At 35.4% G+C, this 20,913-nt stretch overlaps 1 protein-coding gene across 8 annotated transcripts in view; it reads right to left on the bottom strand.

The window, feature by feature from the left end:
* Positions 1-20,913, bottom strand: part of NRCAM (neuronal cell adhesion molecule) — a 148,417-nt gene that overhangs the window by 18,670 nt on the left and 108,834 nt on the right. For 3 of the 8 annotated variants that reach the window (XM_066183094.1, XM_066183087.1, XM_066183086.1), the window contains 11 exons: positions 18,238-18,435; positions 18,055-18,125; positions 16,996-17,221; positions 16,589-16,704; positions 12,945-13,149; positions 12,663-12,785; positions 11,443-11,619; positions 10,303-10,338; positions 2,908-2,973; positions 2,269-2,394; positions 1,074-1,226 (listed from right to left, as the gene is read on the bottom strand). In XM_066183094.1, the coding sequence (XP_066039191.1) occupies positions 1,074-1,226; positions 2,269-2,394; positions 2,908-2,973; positions 10,303-10,338; positions 11,443-11,619; positions 12,663-12,785; positions 12,945-13,149; positions 16,589-16,704; positions 16,996-17,221; positions 18,055-18,125; positions 18,238-18,435 (1,497 nt within the window). The remainder of the gene's footprint in view (positions 1-1,073; positions 1,227-2,268; positions 2,395-2,907; positions 2,974-10,302; positions 10,339-11,442; positions 11,620-12,662; positions 12,786-12,944; positions 13,150-16,588; positions 16,705-16,995; positions 17,222-18,054; positions 18,126-18,237; positions 18,436-20,913) is intronic. The other 5 variants (XM_066183092.1, XM_066183091.1, XM_066183093.1 and 2 more) reach the window with 3 other exon arrangements.

The following is a 20,913-nucleotide window of genomic DNA, read 5'->3' as shown; positions in this document are numbered from 1 at the left end:
AGATGTGTATTTGCATAACATTTCACAGGTAGGCTTTTGTACCACTAGCTGTTTCTGGCTCTGTGTTCAGCCAGTACATATTTGCCTGGCACTGTTATTCAGCACCATGTTTTCAAACCTTCCTGCAACATGATACACAGTGAACAGAAATGGAACAAAACAAAGCAAAAAAATGATGATTTTAGAAAGTGCTCACTTTCAAACTGGCATACCCATTATCTATGTTGTTGCCTGATAATTCTAATATAATGTTCAACTGTATTTTCATATTTAAATTATAATTTTTTCTTATAACATTCTGGAGTTGGTGGGGCTACTGCTATATAAGTGCACTAAACAAAATGCTTGGAATGAGCAGAAGTGGGTAGCAAAGACAAAAATAATAACAGCTGACCAAGAAAATGATAATGGTATGGCACGTGATGGCAACAACATATCCAGCATAACATCAAAAAACCTTCCAATAGAACCTTTTTCCTGAGTGGAATTGGCAGGCATTGCTGATTTGCTTATGAAGAAATAAGACTGCAATATGAACATAAGGAACTTAAACAGCCTTACTGATTCCCAGGATATATGTGTGACATCAAAATCCATATAAAACTAGTATATGGCAGGAAAAGAAAGATTTACAAGTAGGAATGTCTTAACACTGGTATAAATAGATTACATGAGACATCAAATTGAATCTGCAATTTCTGATTATGCAAATATTTTAGCTCTATAAAGAGAGTTTTTTTAAAATACAGCCATCTAATTATACTCACTGGAAATATAAGAAATAGGTCATATTCAGTGCACAGCACACAGATGGAGTGTGAGCAGGGCATATCTTGCCCCTAGTACAAACATCAGTCAAATAGAGTGAATTGAAAGGATGGAAACATTCATTATCTACATATAAATGTACTGGCATCATTTAGGAGTTTATAAAATCATTTAACATTGCTCTATAAAAAGGAACATGCAAAGATTCGAGCTGCAACATCTCTTGGCTAGAAGCAGTTCAGCATTTCAGCAGTTGGTCTACCACGATTCTGACTATGATACAGAATTGGTACAGTGTGCCTCACCTGGACCTGTCTCAAACACATCCTCTGAACTCCTAAAACCAGACAGGCCCTCAGCACCAACCCGGACTTTATATGCTGTTCCTGGTGTTAAACCCTTTAAGACAAAGAAGCTTCGAGAACCATTTACAATTTCTTTTTTCCAATCTTCTTTGCCTATAAAAATTTTAGGAAAACAACATATTGGAATTTTAATTTTCTCTGTATTACTGAAAGTTTCTAGACAAAATACTACTGACAGTTACTTGACTAAACTATGGATCATCTGAGAAAAATAGCTGTTCTCTCAAAAATAATAAAATTATAAAAAATTATGAGTAATAAATTGCATGCAACATATTGAAGAATACGTTGTACAATAATTATGAAACTATTTTAAACATTTGTTCCATTGTACTAAGGAAATACAAATTTAATTTATTTTTAAAATGCTTATTGAACTTGTAATTATGAGATACATTAAAATAGATCTTAGTCATTTAATTAAATGACACTTCTGCAGTTTCAGTCAATATTTATTTTGGTCAAGTAGTTTTACTTCAAAATCTGAATCTCTCTTGTATCTTTTTTCTAGGACAGTCTCAGCTATTTCTTTGGCCAATATTTAGAAAAATGCACTTCTAGTCCAATTTTCAGGTTAGTCACCTTTAGTCGTAACATTAGAAGTTAGGGTTACTTGAAAAGAAGTATCTTGCTTTTATTAGCTAACTATTTTAATTATTACTGAAGTTTTAAACCTGGTTTTAGGCAAAAAGAGCACATAAATTGGTTTATATCCTATTTTAAGGTTTAATTTAACAAAGGATATCTTATTTAATCTTTTTTTCTTTCCTGAATTGGGCATAATTTAGGAAAATCCTTATATCCTATTTTAATGCAAGTAGTTGTATTTTTACACATGTAATCACTTCATGATAAACAACTTCATGCAAACTACATTTTTAGAAGTTCAAGTTCAAAAGAATTTATAAAATAATACAAAGGAACAAAGGTTCATATTCTATTTATTCATCAAAAACCTGCTAAACATTGATGTTTATTAAAATGAAAATTATTTGATCTTCCTGATCAAATAAAAAACAATTTAACATTTCATAGCTATCATTAACACTGGGTCAATTTAAGACCCTATTTACTATAAAAATCTTCAAAAATACATCTCAAAACTTTAGCAGAATTTAATGAAATGACTTCTTACTGCCTGCTACACCATATTCAACATAAAAGTTCGCATGATCTGGTCCCTCATACTCCCAACTGATATTGGCATAGGTCTCAGCAGCAGCTGTTGTAACATTTCTGATCCTTGGATAAAGTGGTTGAACTAAATACACAATAGAAAAACAAAGCAGAATATGCAATTGTGACTTCATACATTAAAAAAAAAAATTAAAAGAAGTTACTGTATTAATTTAGACCATATAGAGGGAGAGTATAGCACATTTTTCATTGGTTCTATTACTGGAAATAGTGACTAAAGTAGTGTATTTTGAAATTTAATCCCAGACAGTTTCTACACTAAGGTACTATAAAGTAAAATCCATTACTTTACTGAGCATGCTCTGTACCACAAAAACTGCCAAATACTTAAAAACTACCTAACTGCCAAAATTCTGAAAAACATTATTTCTATTCATCTGGAAGTAAAATGCAGACAGCTGGAAAGTGAGAACATTGTCAGGGTAATGGGAAATGGTAGGACAGAAGGGAGGTATGAAGGTGGTACGCTTCTCCCTTTATGGCATGTGGCACTGAATGGACTGCAAATGCCCCAAGTGCAAGCCCTGATAGGATTTTGGCTCTATTGCATTGATAGTGAAAAAAAGGAAGACAATACCCTTATAGAATGTTGGACGGACAGTGTGCATGACTGGGGAGGTTGCAAAAAGGATTTCTGAATATCCTTCACCATCAGAGATAGTAGGAAAGAAAAAATAAAGAGTAAAAACACTTTGCATCAAAAAGTAGCAATTAACTAATACAGTAAAACCTTACCTGTTAAATAAATAACACATGCACATTCTAAGATCATGCAGGTTTCAATCAATTTTACTTGTTAAAATATGAAACAGCTAAGTGATACACAGGTATTTGAAAATGAACTGAAATATGTATGTACTGACAGCTTTGCTTTCACAGGACATTCCCAAAATCAGCTTTTGTTAATATTATGCATTCATGGCCCCTTTAGACACTGGGAAAATAGACATCAGATATTGGAAAGCTAATGTCAAAATACTCTGGTGTGAAGGACACGAACCACCGGAATGCAAGGAGCTGCCCATTGTAAGGTACTGTGTCTTACTGCTGCCATTCTGGTGAGACAGCAGTACTTTTCCCAGATATGCAAAATGCATATCCTTTCACACATGTGTGGAAAAAGGAGCTTCTCTCTTCAGCATTTTAAAATTAGCCACTTTTGTGCTCATATCTTAGTTCTTTGCTCATACCTTATCTCCAGTAATGCTTGTTACAAATGGACATATAGCTGTGTCTCTGCTTGCCTAAGACTAATGAAAAAATAGATTTTAATAGTTTTAATGCTGTAATAGGGCAGATACAAAGAGGATGCTCCTCCAAGGTATGAATTTATTTTTAACTGAAAATGTCTCACTTTGCCACTGACTTTTCTATCCTGCTAAAAATATCTTTTCTATTAGGAACATTAAAAATGCTTCCCAAAGGACCATGAAACATCAGAGGTAAAAATCTAGTCTCATTAAAGACAAATGACAGAATTCCAATGGCTTCATCTACACTAAAAAATAAAATGAGCAAAAGCCTGCTATCAAGGCAAGAGGAGCTGCACAGAATTTATCTGTCCACTTGAATTATTTTCTTTTTCTAACACGCTGGCTTTGTCCATATGGCCAACTGGAAAAAGTTCAAAGTTATATGCACAGAGAAAATGGCTTACTTGGGCCCCTAGAACAGACGAAATAATATGAGAACCATGTCTAGAAAACTATAGTTTCTGAGTATCTTTTGAAATACCTAAATTAGGCAAAATCCATCCATTCTTCTGATAATTTTTTCTGATTATGTCAATATTTTAGAAAATAAAATTTTTTGTCCCCGTATTTGCATCAAATATTTCTTAATTCTATTCCAGTAGTACTCATTCAACAATTCAGTCTGTACTTGTCCCCCATCTGATGGCTTTGTAGCTAAGTTGTGCTTATATATAATTTCTTTCACCAACCAAAATTATAAAGAGTATATTATTTAAATAATAAAGAATAGATTTATTTCTTGCTAAAACCACAAGGGAAAAAAAAAAAGCTATCTAGGTCTCTAAGTCACAACAACCACCCTAAGAAATACCAAAGCCAGAGCTGTCTATGGGAAATCTAGCATGTAACTGTATACGCTATGGTAATGCAAGGGAATTAGATTCTGTTTCTCTGTGCCACTTGGAGGTAGCAAGAGGAAAGAAAAGCAGTCTCTAAATTTAGGAGGGTGCAGAATCTGAGATTGCAGACAGGATGTTTAAACTTCCTTCCTGATTTATACATAGGAACAGGTGTTTGTTTCAATAACCATCTCAGCATTTTTGCTGTGGCAAGAAAATAGTGGTTTGTATTTGAAATATGACTTTGTTTTGTTTCATTAAATTGTATTTTCTCAAAGCCATATTGTCCTGGATTTTGGTCTTCCCTGGAAGATGCCTAATTAGCAGCCCAACCAGATGACTGATATTTATCACAATATCCAAGACAGAAAAAACCCATTAGCAATAATCTGTTTTGTACTCCTGCAAACAGACTCCACAGCATTACCCCTAACTTCTCCCTTCTCATGCCTGAGCACTTGGGGATGAAGGAGACTGTCATCTTCTGTGATAAGACTCGAGATGATGGAGAGCTTCTGAATTACTAAGCAAAATCAATAATTTCTCAATCTTATCTTGTGGGGCATTTTTCCATCTGCAATTTCCAGTTTCTGCTCTCATTAAAGGGTTGTCTGCTAGATTAAAGTATCTGGTAAAAGTCTTTCTGTTCATATGATTGCATATAACAATCAAGTTTGCTCTGAAAGTTAGCCTAATTTCCTTGGAATCTTAGTTTCTAAATCCTCTCAAGTGACTGATTTATGCTTATATTTATCAGATGTATCTGATTCTTAACAATAGCTGTTTGTATAGATTTACCCACGTGTAGTATTTGGTCAGATTTAAATTCTGTGGGTTTTAACCACTGAACACGACGCACCAGGGAATCTTTTTAGTAGCATATTTCTTTACAAAATTTTTGTTGCAATTCTCCTCTTTTGCACTATTGCTTGATCTCATTTGCCATCAGGCCTGCCAAGTTTTATTTAAGTTTGTTAAATGTGCCATATTTGCAACATGACTACACACAGAAGAACACAAAAGATGGCTGATGGATCCTGAGGGGATGAAAGCCTGGAGGTGAATTGGCTGTGATATTTAAAGCTTGTAGTCAATCCACCCAGACTCTTTGTCTTCTCAATCACCGCACCTCTAATTATAATTAACCTCTCAGTTTTTCAATATGTTTCCCAGCACTGTTCACAAATGAAAAATGTGTAATTGTCAGCTGGCAGAAGCTCCCAGCGTGAGCTTCTGAGCGCCAATTGGGAAAAACGGGGGGAGAGGGGCGGGCAGAAAACTTTGTCCTGAAGAGCAGAGCACTGTGCTCTCTCATCTGTAACCATGTAACCATGCCCCACACTGTGCAGCAGTGCTGGCAAAGGCATCACTCTAAAAACCACGGCAATGGACTGTTAGTAAGCTACAGGTTTTATACAGACCCACTCTTTATTGTCTGCCTCTGGCAAATTAGGCTTTTTCATTCCTGCCTCAATACAACGCAAAATTTAGCTGGCACTTCTGAGTATGGTTTTCCTGTAGTATCATATAAAAGCATTTGCCTATTGTTGAGAAAGAGGCCTAGGCTCAAAGTAAAATTTTCCTTTCTTTTCAATTTAATTCCAGTGCTTTTTTTACTGGAGTTTTTTGGTAGAGTTTTATTTCATTTTTCAGCCTTTGAGGAACACAGTTCCTACAAATAACAGTTATAGCTGGGTTGCAGAATCAATAGAATTTAATAAGACAGGACACGAGATTGGAAGGTATTTTAACACTGAAATAGGGACTCTTTCTCAAGATTTAGTCCAGAAGAACAATAAATCAAATAATCCCCAAAGTGACTAAACTTTAGGAGTTTTCATGGAATTCACCTGACACTCAGGAAAAAATGGTGGGTGAGTGCCAAGTACAAATTTCAAGATTAGTGTCAAACGGGAAGAAAAAACCCCGCAAAACAATGTATCATAGACAATTAAGTTAAAATGCATATATAAAGAGAAAAGTTAATTTAAAGGAAAAAGCCCAAACCTGCACAAGAAAAAATGAAGGACAAAGGTAATAGATTCTGCCCGAGCCTGTAAGACACAGAAAAAGGGTTTATATTCCTTTGCCTTTTTAACATTCATAGTATGAAATTCAAGCTTTAGTATAACAGTAGGAGTGAATTCCATTTCTGGCAGTGAGAAATGGGCATTAGTCACTTCTGGGATTATTTAGGCCAATTGCAAGAGCATTTCTGTAGTGTAAGAAACACAGAAGCCAAAGAAGAAATACAAAAAAAAATGCCACTGAGGAGCATTTGGCATGACATCTAAAAATCAAAAGGTATTCGCAGCAATTTTTGCACAGTGATATTAATAATTTCCTCTAGTCTAGCTTGCAAAGCATCAGCATTATTCCCAGTGAACTTAAAAGAAGACAGAACAGTGGTTCTGCATAGCAGGCTGTACTGAAAGAATCACACAAATACATAATAGAAAAGTCCACAGGGAGAGAGTGGCTGAAGGAGCAATACAAAAATACTACACTTAACTTGACTGTAAAAGCAGCTTGAAATTGTTAGCAAAAGACATGGAGACATTATGTGAAGTGATTCAAGAGGGAGGGAAAACAGATGGTGGGCAGAGAAAATTATTTAAAGAACTGCATTTTGTACAGAACAAAGAAAACTGAGATGATCTACAAAGAGATCAGAGATACAAACTCAGTTGAGACTGATTTCTAGCCTACAGTGAGGACTTACATACTGGTGATTCAGCCAAAAACCCCAAAAGAGTAGATTCAAATCCAGAGGACAGGCTACTTGTTTTTTCTCCCTTGTAACAAGAGGGAGTACTATTTGTCACCAGTACTTTAGATGTGAAGTTCACATGAAAAAGACAGACCAGACTGAGTACCAGTGACAGGAGGCACTAGCTTACAATTAAAGGTTACTATGATCTCACAAGCTTTTTTTAATTGCATTTCAAGACTACCAGTTACCAGTGTCTGTAGGCATGCAGATTAAAAGACTTTGCTTTCAAATATAAATGTTGACTAAATCAAAAAGAAACTAAAAAGTGAAAAGAGAAGGCTTGTGAAATGAGGCTGACTTGCCATGCCATGACTGCCTATACTTCAGCTTACAACAAACATGCACCTCTGTGACTCTTTATTTTAACCAGCAACTTTAATTTCTACCACTGGTCAAACTGGAATTCCCTTTCTTCCTCTATAGGGCAGTTATTTAAAACTTCTAATGGAAAAGGACAGAAAAGACTTGACTCCTGAGATCACCTGAGTCACTTTCCAGCTGCTACTATAATTATTTTATAAGTAATTGGGTGATTCCCCCATTTTTCTCATACTTCTGTTACCTCATGCCTGTGGTTGGATGCCAATATATAAATGGCAATACCAGGGCATACTTGATATCTAACATTAGGTATAATAAATTCTGCTTTACATATGAAGTTTTCAGACACATTTAGAACATAGGTTGCTAAGAAAAACAATTTCGTTTTTCTCTGTAGTGCTATTAATTTGATCAATTTCAAGTAATTCATAACATTACAGTATTAGAAGGGAAAAATTACAGTGCAAGTCAAATAGGAATATCAAGTATAATAGAATAGCTTTTTCATCTAGTAAATAACATCTCATGATTTACTCATGTAAACTTGCGACAGTAAAAATATTGACGCCATTAAGATCCTTAGATTTATCACAGCAACATATCCATCTGCACTTTATAGTTTTATTCTCAGAAATGAAATATGTCCCAAGTGGCACAGCTCACTAAGGTTTAAATTATTCTAATTCCTCCAGGATCATGTGTCTAATGTCTGTGACTGCAGGTCTTCACAGGCAGCTATCCAGTAGAAAACACCAATTGCAGAAATTTCAGTTCAGCAGTTTAGACTGGCTGAATCTGGGACCTACTGTCTGCTTAAATTCCAGGATCATTGTGTTCAAGTTGAAATAAAAAGGATAATTACATTATTCTGGTAAGTTCTGCCCTTCAAAATTAAAAACCTGATATATTTTTGATACACCACGTAAAGGTTGGAAACATCTAAATTTGTCTGGCTTTGGGTCCAAATTAATAAGAACTGTATAGCCATATAGGCCTTCCTGCACTTAACAGAGAAAGGAAAGTTCACTGCTGGATACAGCTACTTTTTTAGTGGGCTGAGCACTTCTGTCTTCCAAATCCACCCACTCATGAGACTAACTAATTCTGTGCTTGATCTTGATAATATGATCCTCCTTTTCCTTACTGGTGGTCCCTGATCAGTAGCAAAGCCTTTAACATGGTAACGTAGCAACCACTGAGAACCTTCATCCCAGACCTGCAGCAACTCAGATGTCCTAACAGATTTCATGGCTTTAGTTCTGTGCTGTTTGCACTTCCAAAGTCTTCTTTGCAATGGCAAGAGCTATATGTTACAGGAATATGTGAAAACTTTGAAACCATAACCAACATGGAACCAAAGACATCTGCTTAGTTTTCAGAGAATCTGAGATGACAGCTCTGAAATGTGAGCTGCTCCAGCTGATCTTACAAATAAGATGCTTTCTGATAGCCACATACAGCTATAATTAGACCTCAGTTTCACACAGAGAATCCATTTTTCCTTGTATGAGTTTTTAGAGTCTACTATAAATAATGAGAACCTAATTTACATTTCTGCTGTGTGTGTCCAGGACTAAAGCCAGTTTGATTGTTCCAATCTGTGCTGACTCTTCAGCTACAACTAGACTAAAATAGTAAAAAAGACTTTTCACCAAAATATTTCCACAATTCACACACTAACCAGAAACACATCTGATATCAGAATACACTTATAGATATATACATAAAATACATATATACTATATGTGCCCAAATGCAGGCATACATATATCTAGATATTGTCCGATTTATACCAGTCTGAGTGAATGAATTTCTTTCTTACGGTTGCTATCATTCACAACACCTGATAATCAAGTGAAAAGAAATTATATGTAAAGCAATTTGTGCTGTCTCTTCCAAATTTATTAAAATTGTTGGGTACTTCATATACAGATTTTGACTTGTGATGTTTATGGTCTCAGAATCTGAAGCACAGGTGTTCATTACTGTTAATGACACCTCTGTATAGAGAGACATTCTTGAGTTTGAGCTACCTCAGGACAACTTTTGCTTCTGCCAATGAAGGTATAAAAATTCATTAAAACTGTGTGCAAAACTGCATCATAAAGAACTAAATATTACCTAATGCACAAATACAGATGATACTAGGTTCTACTCACTGAAATATCCTCAAGTACTCACTTACAAGATCTGTGAACCTAAAACGGTGGGAAGACATTTGCCTGTATATTCAATCTGATACTCAAACTGAGAAGTAGACAGAGGGTATTGTCAGTCATCTGTCTCCTATGCACAGTTGGCTTGCAAATGAAGTAAATGTATTCAAGTGGGTAGCAGTAATCCACAGTGAGAACAAGACTGCAGATAGTTTTTTAAAACAAAAAATGCACATGGCACAAGCAGTAAATGAATCTTCTTTGCAAAACTGCTGTTTTTTCTATTCCAGCTAATCAGTGCTAGTGCACCTGGATCCTGAATATTTATGAAAGTGACATACATCTGTTAAATGTTCAGAAATAATTAGACTTTGCTGAAGCAAAGCTAATGAATTCCCCTGTAACTCTGTGGCAAAATAAACAGATGAAAAGTATTAATAAGCATTCTGGATTGCTTAAAAGAAAAAAATCCTAACAAACCCAAACAAAAATCCCCCACAACTGTTTACTTCCAGTGTATACTTTGTACAAAAATGTGTAGTCCAAGATTTTCTGTCCTTACCACTGCAATTTCCCCATTTGCAACACTGCAAAATCCACACATTAATAAACCATGCAGTTTCATTTTACCTTTGCCTGCACCTACAGCAGGACGGAGAATACCAGCTTTAATGGAGGAAAACAAGAACAGGAACACTATATAATTAGATACAACACCAAAGGAAACATACATATGTAATTTCACTACAAAAAGCATGCAGACTAGTTAAAAGGTATTATTTCAAATAAATTAGAAACAATCCACTTATGCTGAACCCTGACAGAGTACTACAAGACAAAATTAAGGTACATGCATTTAAAAAATTTTATTGCTCGTGCTTGTTAGGGTGCAAGATTTAAAACAAATGCAGTCCATATGCAAACTTAATACCCTGTCAGAGAAGTTGCATTGAATAGCAACTCATCTATGGCAATTCCAATAAACCATCATTTTACTGAGCGTAAAAGTATGTGAAACCATGGTACCAAATTATTAATACTAAGATGATCAAAATAATTTAAAAAATTACAAATTTCCTGTTGGCTTTAAATTATTCTTATTTTGTTAAGCATACATATTTAATTAAAAAACAACCTTAACAAAGCTCTAGAATGGCTACAAATATAAAAATCAATGGTGACAGGATTTAACAATATACTTTGTGGTTTTTAAATATTATACAGTCAATTGGGGCCATAGATGACAAATTCGTTTCAAGTCTTTAACAGTTTTTTGCCAGTTCTGTGAAAGCAATTTAGATTTCACAGAAGCTGTTGCATACTACAAAAAGGAAATAACTTCCTCTAATCACAAACCTGCATCATTCCATGCTCATTCCATTTTCTCTGTGACCAAAGCGGTCAATGATGTAGAATAGGTGAATAGACAAAGACCACTAGAAACATAAGTTACATGAAACTTGAAGCCCAGAAAGGCCAATGTCTTTCTTAGGGCTCATGAGTTGATATTAAAAGAAGAAGCTTTATACCTCTTCAGGGATTCCCACTACAGCAGAAAACCTTTACTTGTATTTTCTTTGAAAGTATTTAAAATACTTTATTAGTGTATAACACAGTTAAGAAAGCTCTAGAAAATACATCTAGAGCCATACATCTCTGCCATATTTCCTTAGTGGAAGGAAGCAACAACAATATTTAGATACAGATGTTTAACACAATCTGTAGTGGTTTTTAAACTCAATGGACCTTCCTTATACATACCCATCTTACCTTCATCCATAATTGTTACTGCTTCCTCAGTTATCTGACTTCCTGATCCAACTGAAGTTTGTGCGTTGAAGTAAAACTTGTACCGGGTGCTGTAATTTAAATTTTTTAGTATCAAGCTGCTCTCGTTGGCAGGAATTCTTATCTCTACCAAGGGACCCAATTCATGTGTGCTGTTGACTGTTACAAAAAAAAAAAAAAGAAAAAAAGTTAGGAAACTCGCGTACATTCGTGTTTTAAAAGGCTTTTTTTGGTTTGTATGTATTTTTTTTGCTTGTCTGCTGCATCTACACTTTTAAAAGAAAGTCACCTTTTGTAAAGGTGCCAACATCCAACTGGGAGATAGGAAACACCAGAAAGTTTTTTAAGATCAAGTTTCATTCTCATAAATCTCTGAATCCAAGGCAAATGAGTTCAATTTAAATCATCTGAATTTATGCAGAATTGAAGTCCTGACCATCCAAAAATTCTGAAACTCTAAGTTCAGTATGCTTAGGAAAAGAAAAGATTGAAGCTACTTGTCTCTAATGCCAAAGAACAGTGGAATTTGGTAAGTGGAAGAAAGTAAACTTCCTTTATCTGTTCCATGCATATGAAGATCTTTCCTTTCCAGTGTCACTGCTGAGAAATTTCTGGGCTAAGTAAATAGCTGGGATCCAAAAGGAGAGATTTAATAGCTCTGAGATGAGATAGCTCTGAGATGAGTAAATGGCACATTTAAAAATTTTTCTTTTTAAGATTATAACACCATGAAAATTATAACACCATGGAAAAGCAGACAACAGCGTAGTTGGACATAAACTTTGATTTACTTCTAATGAGATTTTCTCTGCAGTTTGAATATAGAATTTGTAAGCAGTAGTATCTTGCATCTAACTTGGATGCTACTTATATGTAGGACCTCACCTCCATTTTTCTATGAATTGTGGTTTGAAGTAATGAAAATAATAAAATTGTTAACCTTGTACTACAGCAAGTTTTCCAAGTACAGTCATCTATATTATCAAAATATATCAGTCTTTTTCAAGCTTGACATTTACAATGCAATCATATCTTTTGTATATTATAAATTTAACATATTTTTTTCTTCATAAATGGACTATTATTTGGTAGGTATATTGCCTAAGTTAGAGTTGTATCACAGAATCAAAAAATGGTTTGGGTTGGAAGGGACTTGAAAGATCAAAAGTCCAACTGCCGAAATATATTCATATTTAACTTACTTGGCTGAAACTTCAGTGTATATGATATCAAAACACCATTTGGATGGGTAGGTGAACCCCACTCCAGAGTCAGAGAGTCCAACGTAGGGTTAGTAATCTTCAGAAAGGAGGGTGAGCTTGGAACTTTTAAAAAGAACACAGAGTAAATACAAAGTAAATTAACTTAAAACAGGTCATAAATTATTAATTCTTATGAATATTACAGTTTTGAGGCAGATTATTATTTTATGAACTCCAGGTAGATTCCATTTAAGTTTAATATCTAGGTTTTTCATTTCATACCTCCTTCAGGAGTCTTAAATACTTTGTCTGGGCTTGCTGGGCCTTCTCCTTTACCGTTAACAACTCTAACATTCAGCTTGTAAGAACTATAGGGCTCCAGCCCCGGTAACATTCCAAAAGTCTTGTTTCCCCTGAAAGTCAAGATCTTTTTTTCTACATGTCGTCTACTCCTTCTGGATAGACTATGCACTTTCCAGTAGTAAACCTAAAGAGGAAAAAAAAAAAAATCTACAGTGAGTGCTTAGCTGTTCTGATTTTCTAAACTCTAAGCTTTTCCATGAGTGTCCATGAATTATAGGTAGAAACAACTGCAGTTTTAATAAGCTCAGGTTAGACAGCATACAGCTTTCCTGAACCAGAAACAGACCTTGTCCAGAAACAGACTACCCAACTGGGTGCAGATTACCACCTGCCAGTTCTGCTAATGCTGAAAACCAGTTTGATACAAGTTCTGGTTGGGAACTGCATTGGTCTGTGATCATTCTCCTGTTATCCAGTCTATCTGAGAGGCAGAAGTTGACTGTTCTTTCAGTAAGATGTCTACAGGCCTTCCAAAGCAGATTTGGACTTTACCTCCTTGTTAGATCACATCCCTGACCATGCTATTCCTTGATGTCAGATTACCTTTAAATGGGAAAGAAATCAAAAGATTTGACTGGGCTGGAAAAACACACAAGTTCTGACGTGACTCCAAGGTAACAGTATTGGAATGATCTCCACCTAGGGTTGGAGACTGGATGGACTGTTCCTCCAATTATGTGACAGTTTGGTCAGATGAGAAAGCTGATTCTCATGTCTATTGAGCTGATTTTCTAAGAAACTACATATGAGCCTCAGAGGTACTTTGCCTGCACTGTCTTTACTACACAGTCTCTCTACCATGATAACTCCAAAAATATTAATAGCTGCCCCTCCAAAAGACCTGTATTACTCCAAGGATTGTCACCTTCAAATACATAATTGTTTCTTTTTCACAGCATCATTTTCATGCACATATGATCACAAGCTAAAGATGATTACGAAATCTAAATAAATAAAAAAAATCTGTTCCTAGTTAGGCCAACTGCAAAACACCTCTTTAATTAAAGAAGCCGGGATTTCACATAGGAATTCAAAAAAAAGGGCTGTTTAAGACTTGCAAAACCCAGCTAGATAGCTATAAAGCAATGTTACACTTACACCAGCTTTCAACATACCATTTCACTCCAATCACTTTTAAATGCCACTGTGTTTGAGTTAATGTTTTACAGTATCACCAGCTGTCATCCTATAGCTCTCATCCAATTAACTAGTGTAGAAAATCATTTACAAGCTAACAAAATTGAAGTGTTGGTACTATTGGTTCTGAAACTCAAAAGCTATAGTAAATGAGAGTGCATCACATTTTTCATCATTTGTTCCTAAGTTTGAAAAGCTTTATAGTACCACAGTATATTGAGAAATAGCTAGATAATTAGAGTAAAACATGAATTTTGCTGTATGTAGACTGCTTCTTAGTTACATACCTTCCTGCTTTGTTCAAACATTTCCCTTTAGACTCTCTCTTAGTTCTCTCTTTATTAAGAAATCTATCCCCGGCGCAACACTGTATATTGGGCTTCTGACAGAAATAATTTTATTAATTAGGGAAGCCTGAGTGTGCAGGTAGGATTTTACTTCTGTTTTTACAAAGAGCTTGTCATGTGCTCCGTAAGCTGCGTCAGTGATGAAGATACTTCATGGAAAGTTTTCAGTTTGTATTGAGAGAAAGGTTTATAATAATAGCTATCTAACAGGTCTTACGACTTCTCATGCCTTGCCTAGTTTTTAACCTATTTTAGCTTGATTTAGCTGTATTTACAAAAATTATTTAAGATATTCTTGCTGCATCAGCAACTTGTTCGAGTATATGTAATTGTCACATTTGTCATAGTCAGAACAGCAAAACTACTCAGTGGTCAAGTCTGTTGTCAATCCTGTGGTTATGAGCTTGTTTTATTTATTATTATCAAGTAACTTATTTGAGCTTCAGTTTTGCTTAGATTTGTGTGGCTCTCCTCCCCACAGAAAACAATATTATACCATATGTAGAGAAAGCATAACAATTTAAGTAGAAGTAATCATGACATCACTAACCCCCTAGATCACATGGAAAGGAAAGTGATCCCATTAGTGATTACAGGACAGAAGATAACCCTTGGACACTGAAGGTCAGAGGAAAAAAGAAATGTCCATCTAAACTTTGGATGATGACAATTCACTGTAACAATGCTGTTGAACTTAACATCTGATGTATAGGCAGAAATGTGTCTATGGATTTTGGTTTTGGCATTGTTATAGATCTTTAATAGATATACGGTGATTTGGGTATGAGTTTTAGTGCTGCTGTAACTTGATTAATAATTACCACTAATTTCATTAGATTCTAACTCTTTAATCCTCACAAAATAGACATTTTCTTTTGACTGTCCATTTGCACGTGAAATACAAGGTTGATGTAAAGCTGTCATCTTATAGATAAACATTTAAGAGACTAGTGAGGTCCTGTTTCTCAGCTGAGTTTATTGAGTTAGTGTGGCAAAGCACCACACAAACTACAAACATTCACGCTATGTCATACAGAACTAGTTTAAGTCTCTCTGGATGGTGGTATTTTCTGCCAGGAAAGAGATATCCACACACCAGGAACTCACATTCATGTGGTAACCAGCTATTAAGTACTGAAGTTCAGTTGTAATGTTTTTGATTGCTCCATTTTGTAAGTATGATGTATATTTATTCTCCTCCAAATCCTCTTTACTGTTTTAATTTTTCAAATATTTCTTTTGCCTCCTTTCACTTAAACAGAAGTAGTTCAAATTAGTCTGTCTTACAAAGTAATCTAGTTTGGGCTAAGTAATCTGTTTTGCTGGAACATACTTATGAGAATACCTGCAGAAGAGCAAAGAAGGAATTTGATTTTCTTCTATTGTTACATAGGATGTCAATATACCCTCACTGAAGCAACTTCTCCCTATCACCCAGCAGCACCAGTTTCAAATCTTGAGGTCCTTCTGTCTCCCCTTCTCTATTAATTGCAGTCCTTTTTCTCCAGCACAGCCTATTCAGTTATGACCAAAGGCAGCCCATTACCTTACAATAAGCTTCCTTCAATTATACCGGCACTCCAAATTTTCTGTCATTTCATATCTCCTTAAGTTGAGCTTTTTCCTGGCCTCCAAAAAGACACAGCCCAGCATATGCTAGCAAGTGTTCAGTTACTCTGAATTCAAGATGTGCTTGATCATATTGAAGCAGAAAATTAGTAACCTTAGCATTAGACCTAGAAGAGACTCCTACAAAAACTAGTTCTTCACATCCTCTAAATTACTTTGGAAAAAGATCTGTAAAACTGCTACCATTTTTTAATCTGTTTAACATGCGCAAGCTCGATTGCAAACACATGCTATTTTTCTTCAAGGACAATGTCACAGGAAGCTAGTGCTACAAGGCTTGAACTTTGTATGAATTGCATCAAAGCTCCTGCTCTTGTCAGCAGAACTTGGGAGCTCACTGAAAAGCACGAGTCCTCTTACACGCCAGTTACTGTATCTGGATACAACCTCATATAGGAAGACTGGTCTATTTTAATGAACAAGGAAAAGAATGCTTTTGACTGTACTTACTTTGTACCCTTGAAGGTGTCCTCGGACAGTTTTTAGTGGAACTGGGTCCCAATGCACCTTTGCTAATGTGCTGTTAATAACATGAACCTGCACATTGCCTGGAGCAACCATTGGCACTGTGTGGAAAAGGATGCAACAAGCACCTAGTTAGAATTAGAAACCCCACAAACATAGTTTTATAGAATGAGTCTTTGCATTGTACTCATGGAACAGGTTTAAATGTTTCTATGTTTTCAGGATTGATACTGCAGAGTATTATGAAGCCTTACTACCTCTGAATTGCTTTCCTTTAATTAAAAAAATAACACCTATCCCCCTTATCAATATTTCAATATTTTAAATACCCATTTAGGTTACACATTTAGTTCCTCTTAATTAGGAAAACTGAGTCAAACCACAAAACTTACAGTCTTCCCCTGAATGTCCAATCACCTCTGACGGCTCTGGTGCATACCCCAAGTCATTTAAAGCTTGCACTTTTATTTCATATGGAACAAAAGTTGGTGTACCAGACACAATATATTTAGATACATTTGCAACTATAACAGATGTCCATTCATCATCAACATCTTTCTGGCGCCAGCTGACTTTGTATTGAAGCCCTGGTCCATTAGACTGAAAACCTTTTAAAGGCTGAAATGAAAAGAAATATTTTTTAAATATCCTGAAGCATCTGAAAAAATCTTAACTTAGAAGGAAATACGCTGATTCTTTTATAGAATGTCACTGAAATTTTACCACTGTACTCTACAACAGAGAAGTACTACTGAAAGTTAGAAGGTCACTTCAGTTGCTTTTCACCTTTCGGTAAAAAGCACATTGAACGATGCTGCTGGCTAACTCCTACACAAACAACACATTGTGATTTGTGTATATATACTTTATTTTCAAATATTTCTTAAGAAGTGAAAGAGAGAAAGCCAGACTTGCATCAACTCCCTGTAAAGAGTGTACCCTAGGCAATATTTCTTGCCTGGGAGGGCAAATTGGTTATATATGGCTCTCCTTGGACTCCTGTCATGATGGTAAGGGCACAATACAGAAAACTTCAACAGAAGTTTTCTAGTGGGAAAACACACAATGATTAGTTTATCACAAAAGATGACAGTAGAAGTACTATTCACATTAGAATGCACTATAAAATTCAGACGTTACTTGAAATAAACCTCCATTTATATTTTGAAGTTTTCCTAAAGTGGCAGCAAAACATCTTGTATTACCTAATTATTGGCTTATCTTGAGAAATCACTCAAGGAAATATGCCCCCCACCCCAACTTATTTTCATGTTTTTCAAAAAAAAAAATCCATTTTTTCATAAAAATGAAGATGGGGAAATGTCTGAATTTAGCTCTTTTTCAAGAATATTTAAAGCAAGCAATTGGGTATTCTCATCATTGGTTTGCAAAATAAAAAGCTACTCACAAACCTGAAAACAAATGAAACCTTTAAAAAAGACTTATCTTACCTCCCACGTTATTACCAAATTATCAGGTTCTGAGCCTATCCCCTGTACATTAGCAGGATTTTCATCAGGGCCTAAAAATAAAATAATTACATGTGAACAAGAATGGCTTCTGTGTGATTCCAAGCAAATTCAATGCTCTTCATAGCAGGAATGAATCACTGGTAAGTGGGAATAATTATTTACTTGCAGACTTTGTCAGGTACTGCTCAGATGGTTCACTTGGCTGACTTCTGCCAATCTTATTGACAGCTATCACACGGAAGGAGTAGTTGACATACGGAGACAGCTTCAACTGCACCGTTGTCTGAGTGCCAGGGACTTCCGTCTGGTAATGCCACATTCCTGGTTCATGCAGCGCATCTTCATATTCAATTACAAAGTCTGCAAGCAGGAATTGAAGCCAACGTTATGTCAAAACTTGAAACAGCTTCCCAGACAAGTATAGGCATTTCTGAATGAGCTAGCCAGAAGGGATTGCTCCAACCAGTGCTTCCAAAAATCATCGAACTTGACATGTAAATACATAAACCATAACACAAATCTATAATGTGTGTATCAAAAGTAGAAATACAGGTGAAATATAATAAATAAACCCTTACTTTTATCCTTTGCTACTGTCACTAATACAGCCATCTCTCAGGTAACACATTACCACTAGAGCTCTCTCTCAGGTACCAGATTTTAATTTAATGGCAACCCTTGAACTATCACAGCAAGGAAGTGGAATTTGACTGCCAAATACATTGTTCTTAGTTGTATCAAGCAGACAGCATGCAGTACCTGGATAATTTTAAAATCCGTGAATATTCCATTTTCCCCGGTGAAACTGGCATAATGAAAATCTATTTAAAGTCAAGAACCTATACTTGAGGAAAGTTTTTGAGAGCACTTTTCATTACCTTCAAATTAAATCAGGGAATGTATGTTCAGAAACTAAATTTCTTGAGAGTTATCTGTGTGAACATAATGATGATTACTGTCAAGACCCTACAAAGTATATAACCTCAAGGATTAATATGTTTGTAGAATTCCAAAAAGAAATCATATTCATTATAAAAGACAAAAGGACATTTTTTCACAGATATGAAACAGACAAAAAACCTTGCTGTAAGATACGAGATAAGAATTCTGAAAGAAATAGGAGGAATTTTTAGACACAATAAATAAATGGGAGAAGAATGTATAGTCTGTACATTCCATGGAACCTTGAGCATCAAATATTTGTGTGTTGTGTAACAAGAATTTTCCTCTATCTCATGTATAGGTGGAGACAGAATATAACTCAATATTCATCCTGTTTGGACTACTAAAAAAAATTCTGAGTGGCATCTAGAAATTTCTTTTAGAAGAATACTCAGGGCACCACATAAAAAATGCACAACAATTTGAGGAGCAGGATGTAAATGAGGTAAGTAGTACAAATCAGAGCCTTCTGTACTTAGGGCTGGCAGATTTCATTCTGACGTAAGTATTAAGAGGAAGAGGGAGTATTGATCCCAAATTTCTGTCTGAATTACTACTGCTGTTGTGTGCACAGTGATACAGGTCTTGGGATGGGATGTCTTCTGGATAAAAGCTTTGCTGAAGAGGTGAGAATACTATATGCCAAAAAGGTTTTCTCTACTCCTTTTAGCTTCCTTGGTCACTAGCCTTCTGCCTGCAACTCTAGTAAAATAATTTATAGGCAACTTCAAGGGAAAAAAAACCCAAACTATCAGAGCTTCCATAGAGACTCTAGCATGTCAGTCATATTGTGAAAACAGATCACTCCCCATGAAGTGCAATCACTGAATCTTCATCGGCACTTTGAAGTGATAGCAGCGGCAAAAGAAATAGGCTTACTTAGCAAATGCCTTATTTTGCAGCCTCTAAGAAGACCATGCAGCAATATAAACTGTATTATAATTAAATCCAGCATTATTTAGTTAGAAGAGTTCTGTTTCCAATATAAGCATGCAGTATCTTGTTCTAGAAAAACCTACGAGAGACAACAGTATTAACTCTTTTGGAACCGTGTGATCTCATTGCTATGGAAAGACAACACTTGTGTCTTCTGGCATGGAAAAAAACAAGGATACTAAGAGAAGTATATGTATATGAATAAACCACTATTCACCTGGGTTTTTTTCATTACATTGACTTTCTAAATATTATATTTTTAAGGTATATTGTTAGCTGATATACATTAGAGATGCTTGAGACTGTAAAAATTTCAGAAAAATCACTTAGTGTTTCATTTGATAGCAGTCAAAATTTTTGCTGTGTTCAGAAACTTGTGAAAAATCTTCCTTTCCAGATACCTGATCTGTTTTCAGTGTTGACACCAACCAGCATCAAATCCTGGAGAGCAACACCCAGTAAGTCGGTCTAACTAATTCCAAACATAACATGCACCGTGGTCTTGGCAACTTGTGGCAGCTATTATCTAAAAACACACTGCATAAATAATTAAATAATGAATTAGGTTGCTCATAGGGAAAAATTAAAGCCAAAAAGTCTTTCTGATCCCATGACTTTTTGGAAAACAAATATTAATATCTTTGTTCCCTGCTCCTGAATTCCCCCTCTATCCTCGCGCCTCAATATAAGCAAGAGTCTTACCTCACGTTTTACTGGGAAGAATAACAGCATTTAAGATCAATTTACTGTCTCAAAATTTTATAGAGATTTAATTGTTTAGTTTTATGGATATGGTTTATTCTTTTAACTGTCTGGACTAGAAAAAAAAATCAGAAAAACTATCTACCTTATATTTTCATGAAGAATAAACTTCTGCACCAGTACTGATGGATAATCACTGATGATGGTGGTACTGATGCTATTTCAACTTCATAGAATTTGAATACAGCAGAGTTAATG

The sequence above is a fragment of the Chamaea fasciata genome, unplaced genomic scaffold (genome assembly GCF_029207755.1).
Source record: "Chamaea fasciata isolate MVZ Bird 193981 ecotype frontalis unplaced genomic scaffold, bChaFas1.0.hap1 SCAF_5, whole genome shotgun sequence".
Taxonomy (NCBI): domain Eukaryota; kingdom Metazoa; phylum Chordata; class Aves; order Passeriformes; family Sylviidae; genus Chamaea; species Chamaea fasciata.
This window is presented reverse-complemented; position numbering and strand designations above follow the sequence as displayed.